The 25,917-nt window shown below is 35.3% G+C and overlaps 1 protein-coding gene across 7 annotated transcripts in view; it reads right to left on the bottom strand.

Annotated features, from left to right (window-relative positions):
• Positions 1-25,917, bottom strand: part of NFIB (nuclear factor I/B) — a 316,963-nt gene that overhangs the window by 204,514 nt on the left and 86,532 nt on the right. For all 7 annotated transcript variants that reach the window (XM_011930400.1, XM_011930395.1, XM_011930396.1 and 4 more), the window contains exon 2: positions 21,461-21,992. In XM_011930400.1, coding sequence (XP_011785790.1) covers positions 21,461-21,992 — 532 coding nt within the window. The remainder of the gene's footprint in view (positions 1-21,460; positions 21,993-25,917) is intronic.

Here is a 25,917-nt window from a genome sequence, read left to right as displayed (position 1 = left end):
CAAGAGAAAACAAAAAAATGAGAAAGACTGCTTAGTTTAAAAGATTTGCTTGGAACTCATTAAAATTTTGTGTATCAAAATTAATAAATCAAAACTGAAAGCAGTAACTCATAAATTAAAGATAAAACAAATTATTCTTTCCATTTTTTTTCTTGAGACAGAGTCTCACACTGTCACCCAGGTTGGAGCACAAGGGTGCAATCTCAGCTCACTGCAACCTCCAGCTCCCGGGTCCAAGTGATCCTCCTGCCTCAGCCTCCTCAGTAGCTGGGATTACAGATGCACACCATCACGCCTGGCTAATTTTTGTATTTTTAGTAGATACAGGGTTTCACCATGTCGGCCAGGCTGGTCCTGAACTCCTGACCTCGGGTAATCCCCCGCCTTGGCCTCCCAAAGTGCTGGGATTACAGCCATAAGCCATCGTTCCCAGTCCTGTTTCAATTATTTTTAGTGTGTCAATAAGTGAAATGAGCTTTTTTAATATGTAAAGGTTATTTCATACTACATAATATTTTCTTTTGTCTCTTTTACCCTATTGGGGCCAGAGTAAGTTCATTATCTAGAATTACGATTAAGAAAGAAGTCCAGCAATAACTGCATGGATTAAAATTCCGACTCTGTCACTTAACTAGCTTGCCCTCAGAGTTCTCATTTGTGAAAAGGCAGTAAAGTATCTACCTCATTTGGTTATTGAGGATTAAAGGAGTCAAACAGGTGACTTTGCAAACAATACCTGGTGCATACTAAATGTTAGCTAAATGGCAATGGTCACACGTGGAAAAGCACCACAGCCTAGAAAATCCTACCCACCTTTACTCAAGTTATCTATTAAGCACCAGGTCACTATGTAAAGCCTTAACTTGTAAGATTGGTATTGTCTCCATTTTACACAAGAAGAAATGGAGCCTCTGGGACTTCAAAACACTTGCTGAAAGTTATACAGTTAAAAAATGACAAAAACAAGATTTTAGACAGTACTCCTGTTTTCCAACTTTTTGACTATTTCCAGGGCTCCTTCTAGCGAGTTCCAATTCCACGCATGCCTAGTCACTGTCCCTGATGATGGGACACTACCAGACTGACATGTTAACTGCAAAACCTGCAATAAGTCTGCTGACATCTGATGAGTTGGAGAAATTATTGGGTGTACCCCAATGCCACATTCTCTTCTTTTATTTGTTCTATTAAGTGCAATCATCATCAGGAAGCCTAACACATACTCACTATTCCTCCAAGTTTCATTACAGTTCTTGATTACTCACTTTTGAATGGAAGGGTGCTAGTGCCACTCAGAACCCAAAGCAACTGCTCCAGCTAGGAGCAGGGCAGAGTCCAGAAATACATCCTGACATGTATCCAACCTCCTGCAAGAAAAGCTACATGCTATGAGATGTCATAACAAGCACGCTTGTTACTACCACGTATATACCACAAAAATATTTTTTGTCATACAGAGAAAAAAATTACACTTGTTCATCACAATAACCCATTCTCATGATCTCACTATTTTCTTAGAAGTTGTCACAAGTTTTTATGTCATTTCTTTCAGATGATATTTGTATAATCACTACCATTACTCTTTTTATAACTTATTAAGCACTTAATGGGAACACTTAAGAAAAAAGAACAACAAAAATTGGATAATTCTTCTTAAATTGTCTCTCACTACTGTAAAATTTGTAAAATGTCTGTCTTCTCTATTTTGCAATTTTAGGACCTGGCGCAGTGCCTACTACATAGTAGGTGCTTAGTGAATAGTTGTTGAATGACTAAGCAACTTCACTGCGACGGAATGGCTTTTAAATGCATCATAAAGTGGCAAACTGAGAAAGATTTCTTTTTAAATTTAAGTGATCACAATCTTGCTACATGTGCACAACATAATCAACGGTGAACTAAAGAATCAACAAAACCCCCTGTATATCATCTTATAGAGAACAAGGGGAAGAGAAGCACGAAAATAAGAAAACCTGATCACTGTCATCTAAGAACTTACGTTGACTTTTTATTTGCCTGAGGAGATGGGGAAGTAGAGAGGAACTGAGAATTTCACAAACTAGGTTCAATTCTATGATTTGTAACTTTAAAAGACTGAAAGCTACCATAAAAGAGCTATTATATAGCTATAGTCACAGGATTACCACAGTTTTCATTGTACACTTTTTTCTGCAATTACCTATGAGGAAACACTTATATTCTGGAACAGGCATCATTTACAGGGAACAAAATATTTAAAGCTGGGTGTTATTTTATTGTTGGGTGTGTTACTAGATCAGTCCATTGCTTTTAGCAGCAAAAAAGTATAAACTTGCATCAGGTCAGATACTTTAGTCTGACAACAAAACATACCTCAACAAACAGAAACCATTTTTTCTTCTGAGTTGAACAGCCACATTTGATTTTTAAAATAATAATGATGGTGATGTAAACTGGATGCAAAACTCAACTCAGCTAACTTCAGAATATTTTTAAATACAGTAATTTTTGCAGAATATTTTGCTTTCCAGATTGTTTAATTGCCTATAGAATTATCTTCTCAATTGCAAAATATCTTAAAAAAAATTATGGACACATGACAAATATATACTGACACTTTTCATTCAAGATCATATAACATAAACAATTGAAATACCAGAATTCATTTTAAAAGATACTTTACAAAACATTTTAAAACAATGTATATAGGATATACACTGAAATCTAAGAGCTAAACTATATCTAAGAATAATTTAGATTTCAGAGTTCAATGTTACAATTCAATAATAAAAAAGAGATTAATCAATCAAAGCCATTTAGTATTAAAAATTTTGGCATCTGTGTTAAAATTCCTATTAGATTATTTTATTAACAATTTTTTTAACAGAACACCAAATTTGTCACCAAAATAAATATTCCCAAAACAGCTTTATATCAATGCCAAATGCAGTTAATTTATATGAAAAGTAGATTCTTGGTTATTTGTTTCATTTTGTTTTGGTTTTGTTACATAACCCCTGAGAAAACACTGCTTAACACTCACCTCCTCTCTGTGACCTTTCCATTACAGTCCCACAGGGTACCCTCCCAGAAAGCTCAACAAATCTAACTATATACAGTAGCTGGTGAGAGAGCTAGTTAGTTGTACACTTGTCCCACTATCTTTGGCATTTTTGTTTTTCATAAACACTGCAAGTGACCATGACCCTCTCATTTCTACTTGTAAATTACTTGGGCAAGGCCATCAGTATTTCACTGTTTTTTCCTAACTCCTTAAAATATTGAGAACAGTGCTCAATACAGTGCTTCTACTCCATAAATGCATTTCTCAACCATCTTTTCACCTTTAGCTCAAATGTTCTATATTTTCCTTGAAGGATTTATTTTAATAAATCCACAAATGCCTACTTCTTTGACTATATGATGATACATTTGGAATCATATTAAACATATATCAAAATAAAAGGATTTAATATACCATATATATTGCATTTTATCTTGTCTTTTATTATTTTATTAGTTATTAGATTTTCCAAAGCATGTGTGCATATGCATGTGTATATTTGTGTGTGTATGTGTATATACATATATTTGGTATGCCAAATATATAATATTTACCAAAATATATAACATATACCAAATATATAATTTGGTATACCAAGTATACACACACACACACACACACACACACACACACATAACATACACACACATAAATATGTACATACATTAATATATATAATCAACACTGAACTCAAAGATCAACAAATCCACTGTATATTGCCTTATAGAGAACAAGTGGAAGAGAAGTATGAAAATAACACCTGATCACTGTCATCTAAGAACTTACATTCACTTTTTATTTGGCTGAGGGCATGGAGCAGTATAGAGGAACAGAGAATTTCATAAACCAGGTTCAATATATATTTGGTATACCAAAATTTGGTAGTTGGTGAGGTTATATTTTCCTATATATTTGGTATACCATATATATACACACACACATATACACACACATATAAATACACATATATATGCACATACATATACATACATGCATATACACACATATATATACATACACACACACTTTGAAAAATCTAAAGACTAATAAAAAATGACAAGATAAGGATTATTATCCAGGGACTTAATTGTATTACCAGTGAAATGATTTTTTAAATGATTTGTCATTTTTAATGAATAAGAGAAAACAGTCAAAATTATTCTTCAGAGAATAATCTTACTCATAATATTGAGATATTTCTTCCAACCTTATTTGTGGGACTAAAATTCAGTGGTATTGGAAACATAAAGGAAAAAATAAAGATATCACCATTTCAGACCATGAAAATGTTTGGGATTTTAAAGTCTTAGTTTCTTGCATCAATAAATACCATCACCTCGAACACTCCCTGCTAGGCAACAGTTATGAATATGTTCACTTTTATCTCCAATTATGTTTGTGCCTGGGATTTTCTTATACCCAAATGAAAGACCTGATGAAAAATGGATAATAGTAAAGCATACTGGATTCTACCAGGAAATTTATACAAGAATCCAGCATGTCTTTGTACTCCTAGGGAAGGCTATTTCCTTAAGTAACTCACAAATATTGAAAACAGGCATTGTGAATTGCTGTGGCTGTATACCATTCACATTAGGAGTGGATTTTGAGACATTATATAGCAATTACAATATTTAAATTTTTGCCATATAACTATGAAACTGGAAAATTTGCCAAATTTAATCTTTTTCTCCCCACTTTAGGCATAGCATTGCCCTTAACTTAAAGCTCTGCCCCACAAAAGGCAGACCAAGTCTTTTGGAAAGCTCAGAGAAAGGTGGTGAGCATTCACTGATTGAGCAAATAAGTACTGAGTACCTACTATGTGTAGGTGCTCTGCTAGTTGCTGATTAAAAGTCAGAGCAATAACTGCAAACGTTTTATTGCACACCTACAATACGACAGGTGTGGTGCTAAGCATTTCACAAGTATTTTCTCATTTTACCCTCACAACTGCCAAATAAAGTGCATGCCCACTCCAGAGCTCAGGAAACTGAATCTTAGAAAATAAAACTAATTTACCCAACTACATAGTGAATAATATAAAACAAACATTTAAACTTACAGCAAGATTCCAGAATACATGTCATTGCTAATACAGACCCTATAATTCATATGGTTTTATTTTACTCACTCTTAACATTAAAAATATACATATAAGGTGGAAATCATATTTCTAAAACAGTGACCAATCACTAGTGCAGATACAAAAGAAAGAAAACAAGCTTCAGTAAAAAGTAGATTTTCCTAGTTAGAGGAACTTTTCTTGTGTTACCTTGGTAACAGTAATCTGATTTGTCACTAATGTTCTATATTAAATATAAATAACTTGTATTCATTCATCCATTCATTCAACAAATACATATTATCTATTTTATGATATGCTCTCATAATATTACTATCAATTGTGGTTTCCTGTACTTGCATTGTACCCACCTTTTATTCACCTATTTTTCCAACTACAATTGTGCCTGAAAAACATGCTTTCAAACTTTCACCATAAACTGTCAAACTAGAAATTAGCTACTAGAGGTAGCCGATATTAAACTTTCTCTAATACTAATATCTCTGTTTCAATGTATTAATCTTTGCCTTATTCCAGAGTGCCTTGACATACACAAGCACACACAGGACATTTTAAAAACATATAGATAACTCTTTCACGTTATAAAATAATTCTTAGCCAGGCATGGTGGCTCACGCCTATAATCCCAGCACTTTTGGGAGGCTGAGGTGGGTGGATCACTTGAGGTCAGGCATTCACGACCAGCCTGGCCAACATGATGAAATCCAGTCTCTACTAAAAATACAAAAATTAGCCAGGTGTGGTGGTATGCGCCTGTGATCCCAGCTACTTGGGAGGCTGATCCAGGAGAATCGCTTGAACCTAGGAGGTAGAGGTTGCCGTGAGCCAAGATCACGCCACTGCACTCCAGCCTGGGCGACGGAGACTCTGTAAAAGAATTCCTACCTTAATAAAAAGATTCATTGAAAGCTGCTTTTTGAAATTAAACTCCCCTTGTAAATTTAATCTGTTTTATTTACTAAAAATTAAACTAATAAAAATTATCAGAAACATCTCTTAAATAAAAGAAGGTATATGGACATTTGTTTCAAACTTAAAAAAAAAAAAGGTTTCTTTACCTGAGATGATACATGCCACACAAAGGAAAATGGAGATGTAGTAATTATCAAGCTAATTGGAAAATGATAAACACCCAAAAGGAGAACTTATAACAGCTCTTCATAACTAGCTCTGACCTTTTCTTTAAAAATCTGACTTTCAGTTAAAAAAAAAAAAAGTTTTCTTATAACAAATCTCAAACATCTCTTCTTACGTTATTGGAAAATTAGCAGTATATTTTTAATGGGTCCTTTCTGTTTTTCAACCAGTATCAAATTTTGATATTAGTTGACTGCAATTTAGTGTATCTTCCATCCACACAAAAAAAGAGAAAGACCATGGCTGCCGATTGATTTCATTAGAATACTTCCTATGAAACTGTATAAAAGAAAAAAATCTAGTCTCTTGCATTAATCTCAATTAATTACAAATGATAATACAAGACACTTAATCATTATTTTTCTTCTATATTCCTTAAAAAATTGCTGCCATGTTTTCACAAAATAACCTTTCACTAGTTTTTGATAATTTATGTTTATTTTTCCTCCTACAGCAGTAAAAGTAACACATCCAAAGTCGCACTGGGCCTCTCTTAGACTCAGTATCCCAAATTGTAAAGTGAGAAGATCTGTAGGGATTTTCCCAACTCTAAAATTCTACAAGTTAAAGACCTCTTTCTTAAAAAGCAAGCTTTTTATCTACATTGAACCAAATGAGTTGACTACTGGACTTTGAATTGAGCAACATGAAAGTGTTACTCAAAAGTCAGGTTACACATTATCTATTTCTCTTTAATAAATAAAATGTATTAAATCCCTAAATTTAACAAGTGTATGTTAAACTTTATTAAGTATTGCTTACTATGAAGAGGACTGCTCTCTGCCAAGATAACCAGAAACCAAATTCCTAGGATGCTAGAGCTAAGAGGGCTAGTGGATGTCCTCTAGGCCAATTCTCTTCCCTGATAGACACAGAAACTGAGTCACTGAGAGGGACAATGTTTCCCAAGCACCTGCAAGCAGCAGGACCACCAATGGTTTTCTCTTCCACTTCAGCAAGCTGCTTCAATCACTATATGGCATAGAATGAATCTCTACATCAGTAAACAAAGGAATGGAAGAAGGAATGGAAAAAGAATGGAATTCCATTATCAGGTCACTAAATAATCTAGAGTCTAATTTTTCTTTTTTTAATGTAAAGACCTTATGTTCAGAAACTTACATTCCAAAGTATAAGTAAAATTATGTCCATATGCAGATATGTCTTCTCCTACGTGCATCTTAACAAACCAAAAAAATCTATCATCAACCCCCAGAAAACAAAAAGTGAAATTAAAAGAATAGAGTAAATCTAAATTGTATATTTTCATTCCTTCTAAAAGGATTAAATAACAGAATTCTAAATGGTTTGTTTGTACTTTCCATGCAATATGTAGATTAACCATGAAATTCTGTTTGGGACACTTTGACATCTGTTTTCAGTGCATTACAATGAAATCTGGGGACTTGATACATACATTTGCTGTAATAAAACTGTCACTAATCAGTGTTTTCCAAAATATTGCCCATAACTATTACTATTCAGTAGTCTCATTTGCATGATCTAATATTGTTGCTACATCATGTTTTTCCCTGACAATGTGTTAGCTAGTCCCAGGCACATGGTCGAAAATGGCTGCAAACCACTCAATAATCCCAGCATTTCCATAGTACTCTGTATATACGCATGCAATCTGTTCTAGAATTGAACTAACACTTCATCCTTCATGAAATATTTTCTCTGTAACTGGAACACCCAAGGCTGAATCCACATCCCTGAGTATGAAAAACTCAACAACAATAAAGAAGCCCACAGTGAGGAAGAAATTATGTCTCATGGGCCTTCCACAACAGGAGATGCAAACATAATCCTTACTCAGAAGTCCCTTCAACAAATCTGTAATGATGCTTTCTGAACAATAAGTGCAGAGTCTATCATTAACTTAGACCATTTCTATGAACTAAAGAACAAGACTGGACTAGACTTTAAAACGGAGTTTACTCCCTTTCTCTCTAGGATCAATAGATAGCCTTATCAATGACAGATACCAAGAGCCACAAGTTCACAACGAGTTAACACAAACTCCTGGATATTAGATTGAAAAACTGTTTCTGTTTCATACTGCATATATCTGGTGTGTCACGTACAAAATATGGATCTCAGGGGAAAAGTAAGTCTGACAGCCCAAATACGGTATTCACCAAAAAACAAAACCTTACTAAAAACAATTTGTCTACCTATGTTGATTCTAAATGAATTCCGTGTCTTATCAGTACTTGGCATTATATTCACATTGCTCAACAGTCCAATATAATTTCATTTTGTCCTCCCATGAACTCATCTTAAACCCAAAATATGTTTCTCCATGCACATGTTTTATATTATGCGAATGTTGGATACAAAAAGCAGATTAATTGTAGGCCCTAATGCTGTGTTAGTACTAAGAAGTCATTCCAAATGTTCCAAAAGGGATTAATGTAGTATAACAAGTCTATTTAATTATTGTAAGACCAGTGATCCTCATATTACTATAAGCAGCTTTTCCCTTATTTGGAGACTGTAAATAGAACAGAAATTGTTACATGATAACTTTAAGTCATATCCTAAAATGCTGATGCTTTACCATCAGGAATAAAGAAATATGCAAGCATTTCTGAGAGGCTATGAAAGGCAACTAGTATTTAAGAATCACGTATATGCTCCCATTTTAAGTGAACATCAACTTTAAATCGTAAGTGTAAGCAAAGGTTTTCAAATACATTAGAAAGACATAATACCAAATCCTTCTGCCATCAACAGCAATCCCAGTTTATACATGTTTAAAAACTGTGGCTGCACTTTGTTTCATGTATATGGTTTTTGATTTTTGTGTATCCCATGAACAGAATTGCTATTAAACACCAGCGTGTTATCAAAAAGAAAATGAATGCCACAGATTATTAAAAAATTATGTGCCAGAATCCAAACAAGCTAATCAATGTACTGATTCTGCTTTCTGTACACCCTAGTTACCCTTTAACTAATGGACAAACAGTGAAATAACTTTTCCTATTAACTCCTGCCTAGAACGCCTAGGTATATGACACACTTATTATAAAGTGCTCCATATAAAAATATCATGCCTTTTTACACTGCATCAATGTGACACATGATTTAAATTCTCCCAGTAGGGATTGTGGATATGGGCTAATCTCTCCACTTTCCAAACCTCCTGTGCAAAGTGAGGGGTACGATTCACTGGCCGTAGAGAAACAAGCACCAAAACTAGTTCCTCCAAGGATCCATGACCACATGAACCCAACCAACCAGAGCTACTGAAGTCAAACACTGTGATCCCAAATCACAGTTTCGTAAGAAGTAAATGTTTTAACCATTTTCCATTTGGTTTCCAGTTGTTCTTAGCAAAAGTGAAGTCAATTTGAGTAATAAATATAAACTTATTTCCTACAGAGCTCATTTAATTATTTAATTTTCTTAACAACATAGAAAAGCAGGAATGGGAAAGAGTGACTTAAAGGAGAAAATTAAATGGCAATAAAATCAAAACGATTCATGCAACTGATTAAACGGTTTGAGGGTTTGTTGTTTTTTTTTTTTTGAGACAAAGGGTCATTTTTAAATATGATACTTTCAGACTTTAAAAAGAGACGAAAAACCAGCAGCATGTTTTTTTAAGAACAATCCAGTTGGCCAGGCACCGTGGCTCACACCTGTAATCCCAGCACTTTGGGAGGCCGAGGCGGAAGATCATGAGGTCAGGAGATCGAAACCATCCTGGCTAACACAGTGAAACCCTGTCTCCAGTAAAAATATAAAAACGGTGGCGGGCGCCTGTAGTTCCAGCTACTCGGCAGGCTGGGGCAGAAGAATGGTGTGAACCTGGCAGGCGGAGTTTGCAGTGAGATTGGGTCTCAAAACAAAAAAAAAAAAGCATAATCCCTTCAAGCCACATCATCATCATTTCTGCCCAAACAAATCTAAAACATAAGTGTAGTTCTCCCAAATGTGGGCAATTTAATTTTTTTGTATATGACAGTTTTACACTTTCATTAGAGTCCAGTGAATTATAAGTACTTGATAGGACACCCTTTATCCACACCAACACTGAGTTATTTATTCAGAGAGCCACTAATAAAATTATTTTATTCCTTCCCTTCAAAAATATACCTAGATTCATCAATAAATTTATTCTTTAGTAAATCTGAGATAAAAAGTCTTCTAAAACCATACAATCATTCCAATTTAAATTGGTTTTAAAACTACACACAACTAGCTAACGTCATGTGTCTATACAAAGAGTTTTCACTAATAGGTATTTACACACACTGCTGTGAGCAGGACTTTGATTTTCTCTTTGGTATGTCTTGCTACCTGAGATAAATATGAACTAAATGATGACCGTCTGCTTCATATCCAGTCATTCCTTTTTTTCACTACTGGACAGTTTCTCTGGCAGTCTACATTATGCTATTTTCCTTCATATATAGTAGTAATTATTATTATTAACATTATTGCTTTTTCTTACATGAACTATTTCATTTAATCCTAAAGCTGCACAGTGAAGTAGGCATTTTAATCCTCGATTTACAAAACAGAAAAGCAAAGCGCACGGAGCTTAAGTGACTTGACCAAGGTCAAAAAGCAGACAAATGGCAGAGCCAAGACTAGAACCCAAAATGTCAAATTCTATGCACATGATTTTTGTTACAAAATGAATGTTTGAGTCTTCCCCAAATTCCTATGTTGAAATTCTAACCCCCAATCTGATGGTATTAGGAGGTGGGGCCTTTGGTTGATAATTAGGTCATGAGATTGGAGCTTTCATAAATGTGATTAGTGCCCTTATAAAAGAGATCCCAGAGAACTCTCACTCTTTTGCTACATGTACAGAAACAAGGAAAAGTTGGCACTCTGCCACCCGGAAGACAGCCCTCACTGGAACTCGACTGTGCTGGCATTCTGATCCTGGGCTTCCAGCTTCCAGAACTGTGAGAAATAAGTTTTAATGTCTGTAAGTCACACGGTTTATGCTATTTTGTTATAGTGGCCTGAACTAAGACATTTTCTGTGCTCTACAAAAACGGAAAAGGCAGAAGTGAGATATGCTCAACTTCTTAAGCAATTCAAAATTCAAAGGATGACAGAATACTTAAATTTGCACAGTATTTACTCTTCAGTCTAAGAATAAGCCATCTTTCTTAAGTAATTCCTGCAAGATTTAAGACCCACCTTTCTCTTTTTCTTCTAACTTCACTTCTCCTCAACTCCCTACAACACATGTGTGCATGTGCACACCCCCAGCTCCCTGCTCACACACACACACAAGTTGGACAACACACAAGTTGGACTAGGAACTTTAACTCAACAGGTGAGATCACCTTAAAATAATTTCGATGTAGGAACTGAGGTAGACGTCTGGAGAAAACTAAAGATATTTTTAAATCCTCTGGGCTAGTTGCTGTTCTCATATCATAGTCCCACTGTCATCTGACCCCTTAGCCCACTAACCACATCTAAAGCCAACTCCACATTGGTGCTGCCCCTGAGGATGCTGATGAACCAGCAGAAAGGCATAAGAGATGTTTTCTACTCTAGACTCGTTTTTACAGGAGAAGAGAGAAAAACTGAGGCCATGGACTAAAATCAGATTCAGAGCATTTCATTCAACCTTCCTCCTCTGACCCCTATGATTCTGGATTATCAACATGATTCATTCTGAAAAAGCATTTAAATTCCTTGATCTTATGAACATTCCTAGGGGAAAAATAGTTTAAAACACAACAGTAACAAACAAACGAACCAGAAAGAAAGAAAAGAAAGCCTCTCACCTGCTATTTTCAGATATTTTTTAGAGAGGAATATAGAAATCTACTGCTTTTTTCCAAGGTTCTAGTGCCTGTAGCACACTGTCTCTCATCTGTCAGTGTATCTACACACATGTATAAACAGTACGCAACACGCAAGTAAGGAAATGTACATTTTAACTTAAACTTCCTTTTCTCCTCTAATAATTTAAAAATAAAATGTAACAGCTTGGATTTTAAATATTTAATCTGGCAAATATAGGAAAAATCATGAACTATAATGTCATATTTGGCAAAGAAGAGTTTGGTAGGATAAAAATATCTGTGTTTTAACATTTTAGAAGGCTTTTCCAGTATTTTAAAAATAAAATTATTTCACTGCTTCAGAAGAGGAGAACGGAGGTAAAATTAGCTATTTTTGTACATGAGGTTTTCACGAAGAGTAGGAAAAAAAACAATTTTTGTATTCATTAAAATAAATAGTTAATTTTACATGCTGGCAAAAGTCCCCACAGAAATAAAATCTTCATATTTACTAATGGTTCTCTACTATGTCATGAAATTTAGCTATTTAAGTCACAAAAGATAGGATTCCCTTAAAACTGTAACATAAGATGGTATACGTAGAGTTACAACATTACTCATTTGTAAAAAAAAAAATGTTGGTTTTACCCTAAATGTTTAGTATATAGATTTTTTCAGTACTAGTCAAAGATTCATAGTGTTCAGTTCAAAAGTCAGCTGTTTTCACATTGGTAACTAAAAGCATAACTAAATTTCCCAATTTTACCTCAAATTATGACAATAAAATATTTTTATTGTAGCAGCTGAAAATGCCAAAAAGTAATTATTCAAGAAACCATAAATACAAAAAGCTGAAAAGTCAGCCTCAGAAGAGTGTGGAAAAGGAAACTGTGACACACACCATCAGAAAACACAGAAACTGAAAATCTAAGCAGAAAAGATCTAAATCCCTCCAAATGCCAGAATACTATGCCCCACCTCTCGTAGCAAGGAGGGCTGCAAATTCGTCCCCATCACTGTCAGCAAACAAAAGAAAGTCACTTCTACAGCCAGACCACGTCAAGCAGAAGATGTAGCTACTGCAGAGGGACGCCTTGAATCCACTGGTGTGTAAAGTAAGGGCTTCGGCCTTTTTGTCAGCTATTACCATTAAAGAATAAGAGGAAACAGTGACATTATTACACAATAGAAAGGTCAAACAGCTTGCAGCCATTTCATGACCCAAACAAGTCAAGGTCAAGGGATTCAGGTAGCAACTTAGCCAGGGCATAAGTTACAGCGCAAATGAATTGTTTTAACACATCAGCTTTGGTCAATTAAACCTAACAAGGCAAGTTGCATCACGTAGCAGGGTTCCTGACACCAAGGCCAGAAGCTGAGACCGACCTCATAAAACAAGGCTTTTAACATAGCATAGCAAATTTAAGGTAATCCATCCAGAAACTGCAGATGTCAGAATAATAAAATACAAGTTGTCCTACGAAGGAACACTTTTTACACTTTAGAATTCACTAATAGAGGGGTATAGACTTCATATTGACATGTTATTAGCATAGGCATAAATGTAATCCCCTGCTCACATGAATTACAGAATACACCCTACTTCAAAGAACTTTTTCTTAATATCTGTACTCATGATTAGACTTTTGTCCCAAGCTCTACCATTCCCTGTTAGCACCAAAACATTTCTCCATGTATTTTTTTCAAAATGAGTATGAAAAATCAGGTTTCTTAAAAAAACAGTTCATCTTCATTCAGCATGAGAATATATATGTGTCACTTACTATTAATGGATGCTTGTTAAATGCTTTTATGTAGTTTTATGAGAGACATGTATTTCAAAATTCAATGAATACTATTTATTAAGCTGACTATTTTGAGAAATAGACTATTTTGAATGGAGACGAAGCTAACTAAAATTTTAAAACTGCATGTATTTAGCATGAAATAATTCTTTTCTTAAAGGTAATTCTTATTTTATTTCACACTTGTTTAAACAAATTCCATTTTCAACTGGTTTATGCTTCCTCAATAACTTACTGCATGTTCTGAACTGCCTTTAAAATAGGATTCTGAAAATACACAACCTCCAGGCAACTTCTGATAGTAAAATTACTTCATCCATCACCCCATATTTTTAATTATATAGTCCTTGTTCAGAGTTCTTTAATTTGTCAGTGATTCATCAATGCTGTCCTGTTTAAGCTATCATCATAAACAGAATATGTGTATCTAAGTGTTTTATTATAAACAATGTACTTATGCATGTAATCATCTGCTTTCCCATTTTTGAACAATTAAATTTTGAAGATTTTTTAAAAATGTGTGGCTTTCAATTCAGCCTCAAGGACTTTCCACCTCATTGGTTAGCCATTTCTTCCAATTTTCTGAATAATATAGCAACCAAAGAGCCCAACCATTCAAGTCCTATTAGTCTCACATCCTCTAACGTTCAATCTAATACAGGCTAATCCCACAGACTCACTCCTTACTGCAAGCACTTAGTTTTCACAAGTTCTCTGCAGTTTGATGATTTATTCTCTATGTCAAATTCTAACAACTAAATTCGGTTAAATTAACCGCATCACATAATTAGAGTTCAAGGTCCTAAGAATTTACTTTAAAATGAGACGACATACCACGTTGCCACAGAAAGTGAGCATGATCAGAAGGAAGCGTCTCTTCTTGCTATGCTTGGCACTGGGGCATGCGGCCGTAATAACTGAAGTTTCCGATCGCATAACCACTAGTCCTTGAGATTTCTAAAATTATTCTTCCTTCACAAGGATGGAGGGAAAAAGGCTGGAAAACTTGCTTTGAACATTATGTTGGCTAATTATTGGCTCCACCATAGCACATACATAGGAAAACCCCTTAAGTGTCGCAAGTTTTACTTTCATCAACTTCAAACTGGAAAATGCTATTCTTTCATAAACCAAAGAAAAACATTTACCCAGAAGCTAGTTTCAGAGCCAGGGATCGCCTTTGCCCATAATTTTCAGGTATTTAATAATTGACCATTTTAATGAGTGTTTCATATGCTCTTTGCACTCTTTGCAAACTTGGAGCTTCAAACAAAGCAATAACTACTTCTTTGATTATAAGTCCATTATCATGTAAGCCACCATGATAACAGAAATGAAAACTAACTTATCTCAATTTTTAAGAAATCCTGTGAATTCTGACATAAACTCCCGTTGGGTCCCTCTCTCTTCAGGTGCTGCAATTCTAACTGGCCAGCAGTGATGGCAAGACTGCTAGTGTTAGAAAGCACAGTTTTATGTAGCCTACCAGTCTAGTTTTTCAGTTTAATCTGGTTGAATGAAAGCTTATAAGGAGAAAGACCTTACTAAACTGAGTATCTTGGACTGTTGTTTCAAATTTTAAGTGCCAAATTCAAAAGGAAAAGGTTAATGGAGGATTATAACTTTAACTTCCTTATGACTGCTTCTTCCTAAATTTCAAATTTAGGGGGAAACAAGTAAGTAAATGAAAAATCCTACCAAATCGATTACAAATGTTTATGTTTGGAAGTGCTTCTTAGGTACCACTTTAGAAAACAGTAACTTTAAAGAATTAAAGCTGTAGCAATAGGTAGCCTCTCTAAATGGCTCCTACCCAGCTGTAAGTCTCCAGGCACAGACACTGTAACTGTGCCTATCAGGAAGGCATTCTTCAGGAGACCTGACCATCACTCCTGTCACTGCAATGCACAGTCCTCTCCAATTACCATGATTCTTGAACAATGCATATTATTTTGGTTCTTACAAATATGGAGATATTTGGAATTATTTTACCACACAAGAGACACTGTGCACTAAATTTGTAAATCCAAATACATAATCTAAATATTTTTCATTACAAAATTTGTAGTGCTGTATATACAGGGTAGGGGGAAGATGCCTAATGCTGTCGGTAGAATATTTTACCAACCTTTGCTGCCTCCAGAAAGTGGGGTACTATATATTTTTAAATATTTGAAAATCATAATTGATGTAACAAATAAGCATCCCATCCTTCGCTCCCTCTCTCCTTCTCTCCCCCCATACTTCCCTTTGAAAAATGAGATCATATTAACAGCAATGCAAGAGCTTAGTTTGCCATATCGGAACACAGATGCCAAGCTTCCCCAGCTGGCAACTGGGGCCTCAGAGTTTAACTCTTAAATTGTCTGCTAAAGCTATCTTGTGGCAGGACTTCATGGCATAGAGGGTGAACTTCTGGTCGGAGACTGTGTTTTCTTATCAGTGAGAAGATTGTTAAGCATCTTATCTCACAATATATGTTCCCACAAAGGTCTCATTAAGCCTAGGAGCAAGACGTGCCAATAAGAGCCCTTCTTTATCTTGTGAATTGTGTATGAGCCAGAATGCAAACAAATGTGCACTAGAGTTCACAAGTTCAGTCAAGGACAAGTTGCTAGATGGGAAAAATTAACAGTGCTCCCCTAAATCAAACATGCATACCAAGTATTTCTCCTACACACAAACTTTTATGCTCCCAGAGCATTTCACAATGCAGACACACCAAATCATCCTAGAGAGCAGCCTCATTTTAATCAATTATGAAAGCTTATTTTTTCCCATAATGGGAAATACCTGCAAATCAAGTGAAATCTGTTAAAATGTTAAAATACACTGCCAACTTGCAAACAATTATCTACTTAAGCTTTTCATAAAGAAATAATTGTTACCCAAAAGGATTCTGAAATTCAGTAACTGTAGGAAGAAAATAATTCTTAGCATTTGCTTCCTCACTAATGATATGTGACAACCAGGCAGGCTTCTATTTCAAATACAATAATAATGATTACGACTTCCCCTGTAAACAAGTCACATTTTTCACAACTTGAAAAGGTACTTCAATTATTATAACATTTAACAATAAAGCAACAAAAGTGGCCATCCAACAACAGATCATAATTTTAAGGGTTCAACAAGGCTAAAGGAAACTACTTTTTCAGGATAACAATGAGGTTTCTGGGCTCTCTTTAACACTCCAAAACATGTTTAGTAAGAGTGCAAAGTACAGTCCAAAACTCAGTTAGGCTGACTCATTGTAAACTCTAATCTGTTATATACATGACAACAGTTACTATCTCTGGAGACCTTTAAATGTCTTGGGGTGTTGGACCTCTCTCTTCAAAATGCTTTCCTGCCCCAGAGAAAGGCCAATCCCACTCCCGCCCCCCCACTCCCACCACCACCACCCCCTTCCTTTTTTCCCCTTCAGACAGGACACAGTCTGGCAACTCAAGGCCTCCCATAGGCCAGACTTCCTTCTGTGCAGCCCTTTGGGTAGAACTGCTAATCCTTCTTATTAATTAACAAGATAATGGTGGTTAACTGAAAAACAATATTAACGCTAACTATCTAGGAAACTTTAACCAAAATTATTCTAGCCTTCTGGTTAATTTTCCCAGTGTACAAAATTGTGCACTGAAAATTTTGTAACATTGTGATGCAGGATTAAGAAATTCCAGAATAACTGATTTTATATCAGACCTTAATGCATAGGTCTCCTCTTTTAAAGTTTTCTCTCTCTCTCTCTCTTTTTAAACATGTATTCTGTTCCTTTCTAACTAGAGAGGAAAAATGAAGTCTTCTCAAAATGTTACTATAAAATTTGCAAGAGTGTAAAGTGAGGGAACTAGAAATTGCATAACAAATAAGCAGAGATGTGACTGAGAGCAACAGTCAGTCATAATGGATGCATTACATATCATTACGTTAGGTTTGTCCTCCACACACTTGTCATAGCACACCCTGCATCCTATAGGACACTTATATCCCAGGAAGGTGTGTTGTGCAAGGCTTGCCTGGTTTTTGTTTGGTTTTGTTTTTGCTTTGCTTTCATGAATGCAATAACAAAGACAATATGGGGAATAGGTACCACCTGCCCAAGAATCATTGGACATCTTTAATATCTTTGGGAAAATAGATACCATTTAGAGCTATTTTTTCTTTAATCTGTCATAATTTTTTTAGACAAAACCTAAAAAAAGGAAGAGTTTTATATTAGCTAAGATTTGCTGCAGCAAACAAGCAAGCAGCTTTCATTCAGGGATTGTCAAAAACTTTCCAGTGTGCCCACTGCAATGCGGATGCCAACCAACGAATCAAAGGCATTCAGCAACTAGACAAAGAGGGTCTGATGCCAACCTCGGTGCCACTGGCAACCATTATTGGCATCAAACACAGTGTCTGCCTTTTTTTTCCCCCTCGCCTGGCACTTCACAAACAAAATGGCGGTTCTTGTAGCAACGAAACAGCCGAAGCGCAGCCCCTGAATCAATAACATCAAATGATTTTATGGATTTAAATGCAGTTACTCCCAAATGATGTGTACATTTGAGGTGAAGTGCAGGGGGACATTGAATTTTATAAACATCTATACTGAACATCAGCCTTTGCTAATATAAGGAAATAGCAAAATGAACTGAATTGCGGTCAACCAGAATATATGCATAGTAGCCGAATAACAAAGAGATTAAGCTTTAAAGAAAATACTGCCTCATGGCCATGTAATGCAAAAGTCTAATGAACTATGTATCAAAAATGATTTCAAAAAGCATAAATGTTTCCCCAAACCATATCAGATGCAGATGTAGCACTATAGCTTGTGTCAAAGCTCTAGTAACTCTTCCCACATTTCAGAAAGATGAGGCTGCTGGGCATGAAGAAGGAAAAAAAAGTGTGGGGTGAACCAAAAGAGAAAGAGGGAAAAAGAAAAGCATAGAAAGTTGGTCAACAATGAAACTTTAGTACATGATGGTCTTTATTTCATCTTCCAGAAGAGATGAAGTATGTGATCTTGTATAAATAACCAAGAGGACTATTGACATTTCTAGATCTGGAAATTGTCAATATATTGTAACATCACTCCACACTGCAATGCGGATGCCAACTAACAAATCACAGGCATCCTGAGCTAAACAAAGAGGGTCTGATGCCAATCCTGGTGCCAGTGGCAACCATCTTTGGCATTCTCTCTGTTCTTTCTCATGTTTTTCTCCCAGTCATTTAGAAGTGGGGAGAGAGAAAAAGGGGGAAATGTAATTTCGTTGCTCTTTCTGTTGCAAACATGACATTTCTCTTTTCTGATTTTTTCTTTTCATGTTTTCATTCATACTTCTTTACCTGATTTATAAAACAGACTTAGGTGAGTTACCATGTCCTTAGAAGAGAAATAAAAAGTCATCACTCGCAATATGCAGCCCTCTGACTGACTAGAGAATTATCTTTTAAAATCTGCCTTCTTTAATCAATTGCACTACAAAATGACATAACTAACCTACACTTGACAAGGAAAAATATATAAATTTTGAAAAGAGGAAAACACAAAAGCATCCTGACGTGAGTTTTCCAAAGAACCAACAGATGCTAAGAGAAGATAATGCACTGGCAGGTAGCAGAGGATACAAGTTAGATGCACAAGATAAAATAATGAAAAGTTCTTACAATAGAGATAGTTGAACCAACAACAACAAAATAAATGTTTTATCTAAAAACATGGTCTCTAAGAGTTGCTTAAAACTTTTTGATTATCATGACCAGTGGTGAAACACGGAAGGCATTTATGCATTTTTTCTTTTTTCAATCTATCTTTACAAATCTTTATTGTCAGTTCATCAAAATTAAGAGATCTGGCTGCCTGCCCCAGGAGTAAATGTGCACGCAGGCAGGCACACCTCAAAACCTAGCCTTCAAGCAACTTAAAATGTGAGCAGTAGTGAAGTTGTTGCAAATCTTCCCTCCCTGCACTAAAAAGTTACATGACCCACTTTTTGAAATTTTACTTCCATCCTTGACTTTCACAACACAGTTAAAACTCATTTATAGTCAATCCAACACATATATACAGCCCACCTTAAAGTGTCACCTCCTAGACATCTGTCAATCAAATAATTGTCATGTGTTACTGAGTTTTATTTTAGGACACATGGGACAAAAATATTATTTTCCCCAAACCTTCATTATTTGGACTGTAATTCTTAAATGCATGGAAATATTAAAGACAATGTTTCATTTTTTCAGGAACAGGTAATATTTCTAAATGGGCAATGTCCAACACCATTATTTAAAATCAGACTAAAAATTCTAAAATGACACTTAAGCATATCTCCAAAGCTACAGAAAATCAAGCCAAAAAGCACATAGTGAGTACCTAGAATTCAGAGTCAAAAAAGTAATTTTGATTTTTTTGAATAATAAAACTCATAGCAATGTATTAAGTCTCACATTTATATAATGAACATCAGATAACAGTCTGTCACCTGGCTATCTGCAGGCCATTTCTCTTCCCGTCAGGCCAAGTTTGGAAATGACCCACCATCTGTGATAGCTCAAACTTCAGTCTACTTTTGGTATGCTGCTTTGTAAAATGATTGTTTTACTATGGATTGTTGCTAATGCAAGGACATCTATATCTTGATGCATTTATTTGAAGAAAAGAAATTCTTACCTACTTAAGGAAAATATATTAAGAAAAATAAAAATAAACATTTCATTAACTGAAGTATTCACTAATAACATCATCTTTTTTAATTATTTAGGCAACATTTATACCACTCTCCTTATCAGGTATTTTAAATAATAGGTATGGTATGCGGTTTCTGTATTCTTTTTGAAATTTATTTTAAACCAGTGTAACCAGTCCACTTTCTATTTTTGTTCTGTAAGTAGCGCTGCGACTTTCCTCCTCGGTAAGTTTTATGAATTTACATACAAGTAAACTAACATTATTAAGTGTTCCCAAATAACTCTGGGAACGTATTATAAATAATTTAAATAATAACTCAATTCTATTTAGTCGACAGTGAATACTGCACAATCAAAAGTGATGATAGAAATATTAAAATTAAGTAAATCTAGGTCTACGTAAGATATATTTTTTGATACTATCTATCTTAAGCATTTTGTAATAGTAAACATTAATTCTATTTTCAGTGCAATACCACTAAATTCATAAACAAAGTTCCTCTATCTCATTAATTAAAAAGATTAATACAAAAATTACTTAGAATGGTTTGACTATTCATAAATAAAGTTACATTTTCAAATCAGGAAAAGATTACTAGACTAGAAGTAAAAATGTAGCCTACCACAGAAAGTATAGTGTAATGAACTATATTTGTTAAACTATCCTATGTCTTTGAAAAACAGTATTATTAGATACTTGAAAAAGCACCTCTTTGTGGTCTTTCTTAAGTATCCAAGCCTATCCAGGTATGAAAGCCCCGTGTCTATTTACATGGCTCGCACATGGCAGTGGACATGTGAGTGAAAGCGGACACCCTACTGTACCCAGAGAGGGTGGAGGATATCTAGGGGCCTTGAGAACCATCTAACTCAAGCCAGATACTCAGTCTACAGAGGTTTGTGTGCAGTGTTTGCCATGCTAGAAAAAAGAACAATCTGCTCCTACCTTGCTCCTGCACGTAGTATGCCAAAAACAAATCAAGTTCCTTAACTGATACTGTGATATGATGTGGCTGGACACAAAGTGCTGGGTTTGTGCAATGTGGGGATTTCATGAGCCGCTCTCCATCGGTACTTTCCAAGGGGATGCCTTTGAACAGGATCACCATGACTAGATCCAGACGCCAGACTTTGTCTGCCTGTCGCAAGCAGTCGATTCTCCTAATCTTACCCTTCTGGTCGGGATTGGATAAGACACAGCACGGGTGCTTCTTGCCAGTCACGGTAAGCACAAAGTCCTCTCGATACTCCTGGCGAATATCTTTGCGCAGTTTGGCCAGGAGCCTGGATGCCCACTTCTGTTTGATTTCAGGCTTTTCACTGAGAAGCTCATCTTTGACTGCTCTTTCTTCATCCTTTGACATTCGCTTCTCATGCTTTTTAAAGTACTTGCGTTTTCGAGCCTGCAGGTTGAACCAAGTATAGGCAATTGCACGGACATGTGGAAGAAGTGCCTCGATGAATGGGTGAAATTCATCCTGCGAAAGACAGAGGGGTGAGGAAAAGATGTGCATAGTCAGTTTAATTTTAAAAGCTCAAAAAATAAGAAAATAAGACCACAATCCGTTTCCAATTCAGTACAAAAAGTTATACATGAAAATAACATTCTTTTCTTATTTAAAATTATCAAAATAACAGGACAAGAAGAAAGTAAAGTATGCCCAGCTGTCCCCTTTCCACCAAAATTCACAGGTCAGTTCTCCCTCCTATAAAGAAAATAAGGTTTATATTTTATATTACACTCTGGCCCCATCCCCCTTGTTTCCACCCCAATGCCATGCATTCTACATTCTTTAAAATATATGCAACTAACTTAGGTGCTTGGCACCTAATATAATATTTCAATATTTGATTGACCAACTAACACTATGCAGTACCATTTTACAAAGAACACAGTGAGATTTTTTTTTTTTTAATCGGAGCAGAGCTGTTCAGAAGGCAGGAGCGATGCCACAGTTCATTTCTCTTCTCTGTGGCACAGAAACACAAAGCATATAGATGCTCAGTGTAATGCCACACAGTTCCCGCTTTTGGAGCATGCTCTCAGCAAGAGGCTGCTGGTGGCACAAAGAGCATGCGCCATTAAACTTGATCCATTTTCTTATCAAACGTCCAACATTCCAACACTGAAACAGCACCATTCCAAGAGTGGTAACTAGAGAAACCGGTATACAGTGAGAGAAAGTGGGCAAAGGACATAGCTCGTCGTATCTGTGTCCTGAACAGAAGGTTTCCATACTTCGAGCAGTGCATTCTCTCCCCACACTACCAACACCAGCTCCCAACACACACACATTTGCACTCTTGTGCTTTCTCACATACACTCTTGCATTTTTAAATAGAAGTTTTCAAACTTGAAAACAAAACTTACATGAATGTTCTTCCAGCAGCTTCCCTATAGAATATGCAGCCCCACAGAGTCCGTTAATTTGTTCACCGATCACATGAGTATAGCAATTATTCTAAACCTCTTAAAAATCAATCTGAGGTGAACAATGAAAAATGGCAACTTGGCACCAACTTTACATTCTTTGTGTCTCTGCATGCTGTGGTGGGGTGACACCAGGAGTGCACTGCTGGTCAGTTACTGCTTTTGTGGAATCTATACAATTCATTTGCCATGTAGATGAATTATCAGCTAGAACTGTGGGTGCATATATGCACATGCATGTGAATTTGCAGGTACATAGATTATAGAGTACCAATCTTCTGAATTAAGTAGTTTACCTTTAGGCTCCTGCATTTTTCCTGCCTGTTTCACCCAAGCCTTTTTTTAAGGGATGGGATCAGTGAGGAATGGTGGATAATCTTTACCTACAGATATTTCAAGTCACTTCCCAGTGCAGTTTCATTACTTCCTGATTTAGGTAAAACCTGTCTTATAAGCTTAGGCCTATTACTGTTCAAAGAGAAAGAGCTTAACGTCCAGTGCATGCACAGCGTATGTATGCAATAAGCCAAGATTTGAAGCAAATGAGAACTTCCACCACTACTTTTCTCGTCATATTGACTATATTGTCAGCCCAACTACAAAATAACTCTCTCTGATTGTATCCCAAGTTAGAATTTACATACTCATGTTAATCACCCTGAACTATGTGGAATAAATTATGTTTAACAGAAGACTAACTAATTCCATTAGGAAAATATGATGAAAGTACAACTAATGACTCTTTAACAAAGAAGGTGTCAAAAAAAATCCAGTATAAAGATGAATGTATTTTTAAGAAGAAATTCAAAGTTTTAATGCTACAGACTGCAACATGTTAGCTGTTTGCACTTCAGATATGGAAGGAGTACGTGTCCCATCCAATCAATAATGTAGTTATCAAAAGTGTTCTCACATTGCTGTAAGTGTTCCTTCACCAGAATAAGTATGAATCAAAATTTTATAACAATACAGAATGCTGATGATTACATCACAGCATGAGGCATAACCAAATGCCATAGAGGAAATCATTAAACCGATCAGTAGTTTCCAGCAGAGATTTGAACAATTCAGTTACTATTCAAGCACATTAAACTAGGCCATGGAAAGAGTTAAACCACAATCTGTTCTTTGTGTGGGAAGGCAGCCCTGCTCACAGCAACCACATCCCATGATAAGACCTCCCTATCTCCATACACTTTCTGATGCCATGCTTTTAGCTTTCACTGTAACTACAAAAACTTTGCTTATCCCCTTTAGGAATATATGCAAAAGGAAAGCCTGCTCAAGGAAATGTGGACTTAAATGTGCTTTGGAAACTCGCTTCCTATAATCTTTTACTATGATTTATTGATATGACAAAAAACACACATATATGCACCCATAAACTAAAACCTTGCGAATGTAAAGAGCACATGAGGTAGAGTGGGTGGGCTTTGCCTCACTCATTCTACCCTTGCAATGCTTTTAAAAATGTAATATTATTTTACAAATATTAAGCCATGTGGTAACACGTAAGTACTTACGTCCTTAAGTACTATGTTCAGTGACATTTCATGTTCTTATAAAGACATCAAACACAGTTTTGATTAAATTTGTTTGTTTCAATATTTGATTATAAACATAATCTATCATGCAAGAAAGCTGAAAATTGTAATGAGTTATTTTAAACAACCAAAATCCAAAATGAAGGTTGAATTTGAAAATTCTTAGCAAATGCACACAGTTTTTAAACGTTCCTTTGAGTCTGCTGTCAATGCTGCCAAATACTGTTTTAAAACATGCTTTTTTTGAGAAATAAAAGTAGTAAACTTTCTCAGGCTGCCAATTTGCCTTATGATATTGTTTAGGGTTTCACTATTATGTGAATTCAAGTGAAGCACTTATTTGACAAGGGGACATATCCTCCAAAAATGACCATAAATTGAGGTTTGCTATAAGTCACATACATTTCTGTATTAACATGCCTAAATGTCATCTCCCAACTGTGACTGTTTCCTAATGCTGAGTAGCACTAGAGTCTTAAAGATTATGAGTGACATGAATATGGAACATAGTAACTGTCCTGATACAAAAATGTTTTTTAAAAAGGTGATTAAGGTTTTCAAATATCCTAACTAGCAGTGGATTATTATAATAACATTAAGCAATTATAAAATTTTTTTCAAAAGCAAAACATGTAAGTGATTTAAAATCAAACAACTGGATACAAAAGTAATATGCAACTTTGCTCTTTCAGAATTTTTAGTAAAATGCATTGATGTTCAGCAATTCTCTTTTAAAACTTCCTTTAGTTGAACTAAATTGACAAAGTAAATAACAAAGTTACAAATTTCAGATATAAAAGCAAAGAGTCTTAATTCCACTAGGCATATTTATTTTTCTTCCATTTCCATGAAAGGAATGGATAATTAGACCAACATAGAGGTAGGAGAGTAAATACTAGGTGTTCTTGGCGCATTGCTATATAACAATAAATCATGCAAAAAAATGTACCTAAAGAACTTAAAAGCAATGAAAGAAAAATATATTTAATGCCATCATGTCAATTGAAAGTTATATTATTAATGGTTTACATTATTTTAAAACAAATATTAAATCATATATGATAGTTCTTAATTTTTCTTTTATATCTGATTTATACTGGTTTATAAATATTGGTTATTGATGTGCTGATTCTGTAGCATATCATTTTGCTAAACGTAACATTTAATGGTAGGTCCTTTTAAATTAAGATTTTTTCTAAACCCTAGATACCTTATTGCAACAACTGAGATACTTTTAAAAGTTTATAACCAATTAAGAATGATACTCTATTTTGCAATTTACATGTCCTGAGACATGCTGTGCTACATACAGCTACTAGGCTCTTGTGATACAAAACTATTGATGTGATACAAAAGTAACACTATTAATGTGGCCTCACTTTTACAACACCTACATTACCTGCAGTCACATGGGGCTTAGTGAAGTGA

This window comes from Colobus angolensis, unplaced genomic scaffold (genome assembly GCF_000951035.1).
Source record: "Colobus angolensis palliatus isolate OR3802 unplaced genomic scaffold, Cang.pa_1.0 Scaffold86, whole genome shotgun sequence".
NCBI classification, from domain to species: Eukaryota; Metazoa; Chordata; class Mammalia; order Primates; family Cercopithecidae; genus Colobus; species Colobus angolensis.
The sequence above is the reverse complement of the archived record's forward strand: the minus strand, read 5'-3'. Positions and strand labels throughout refer to the sequence as shown.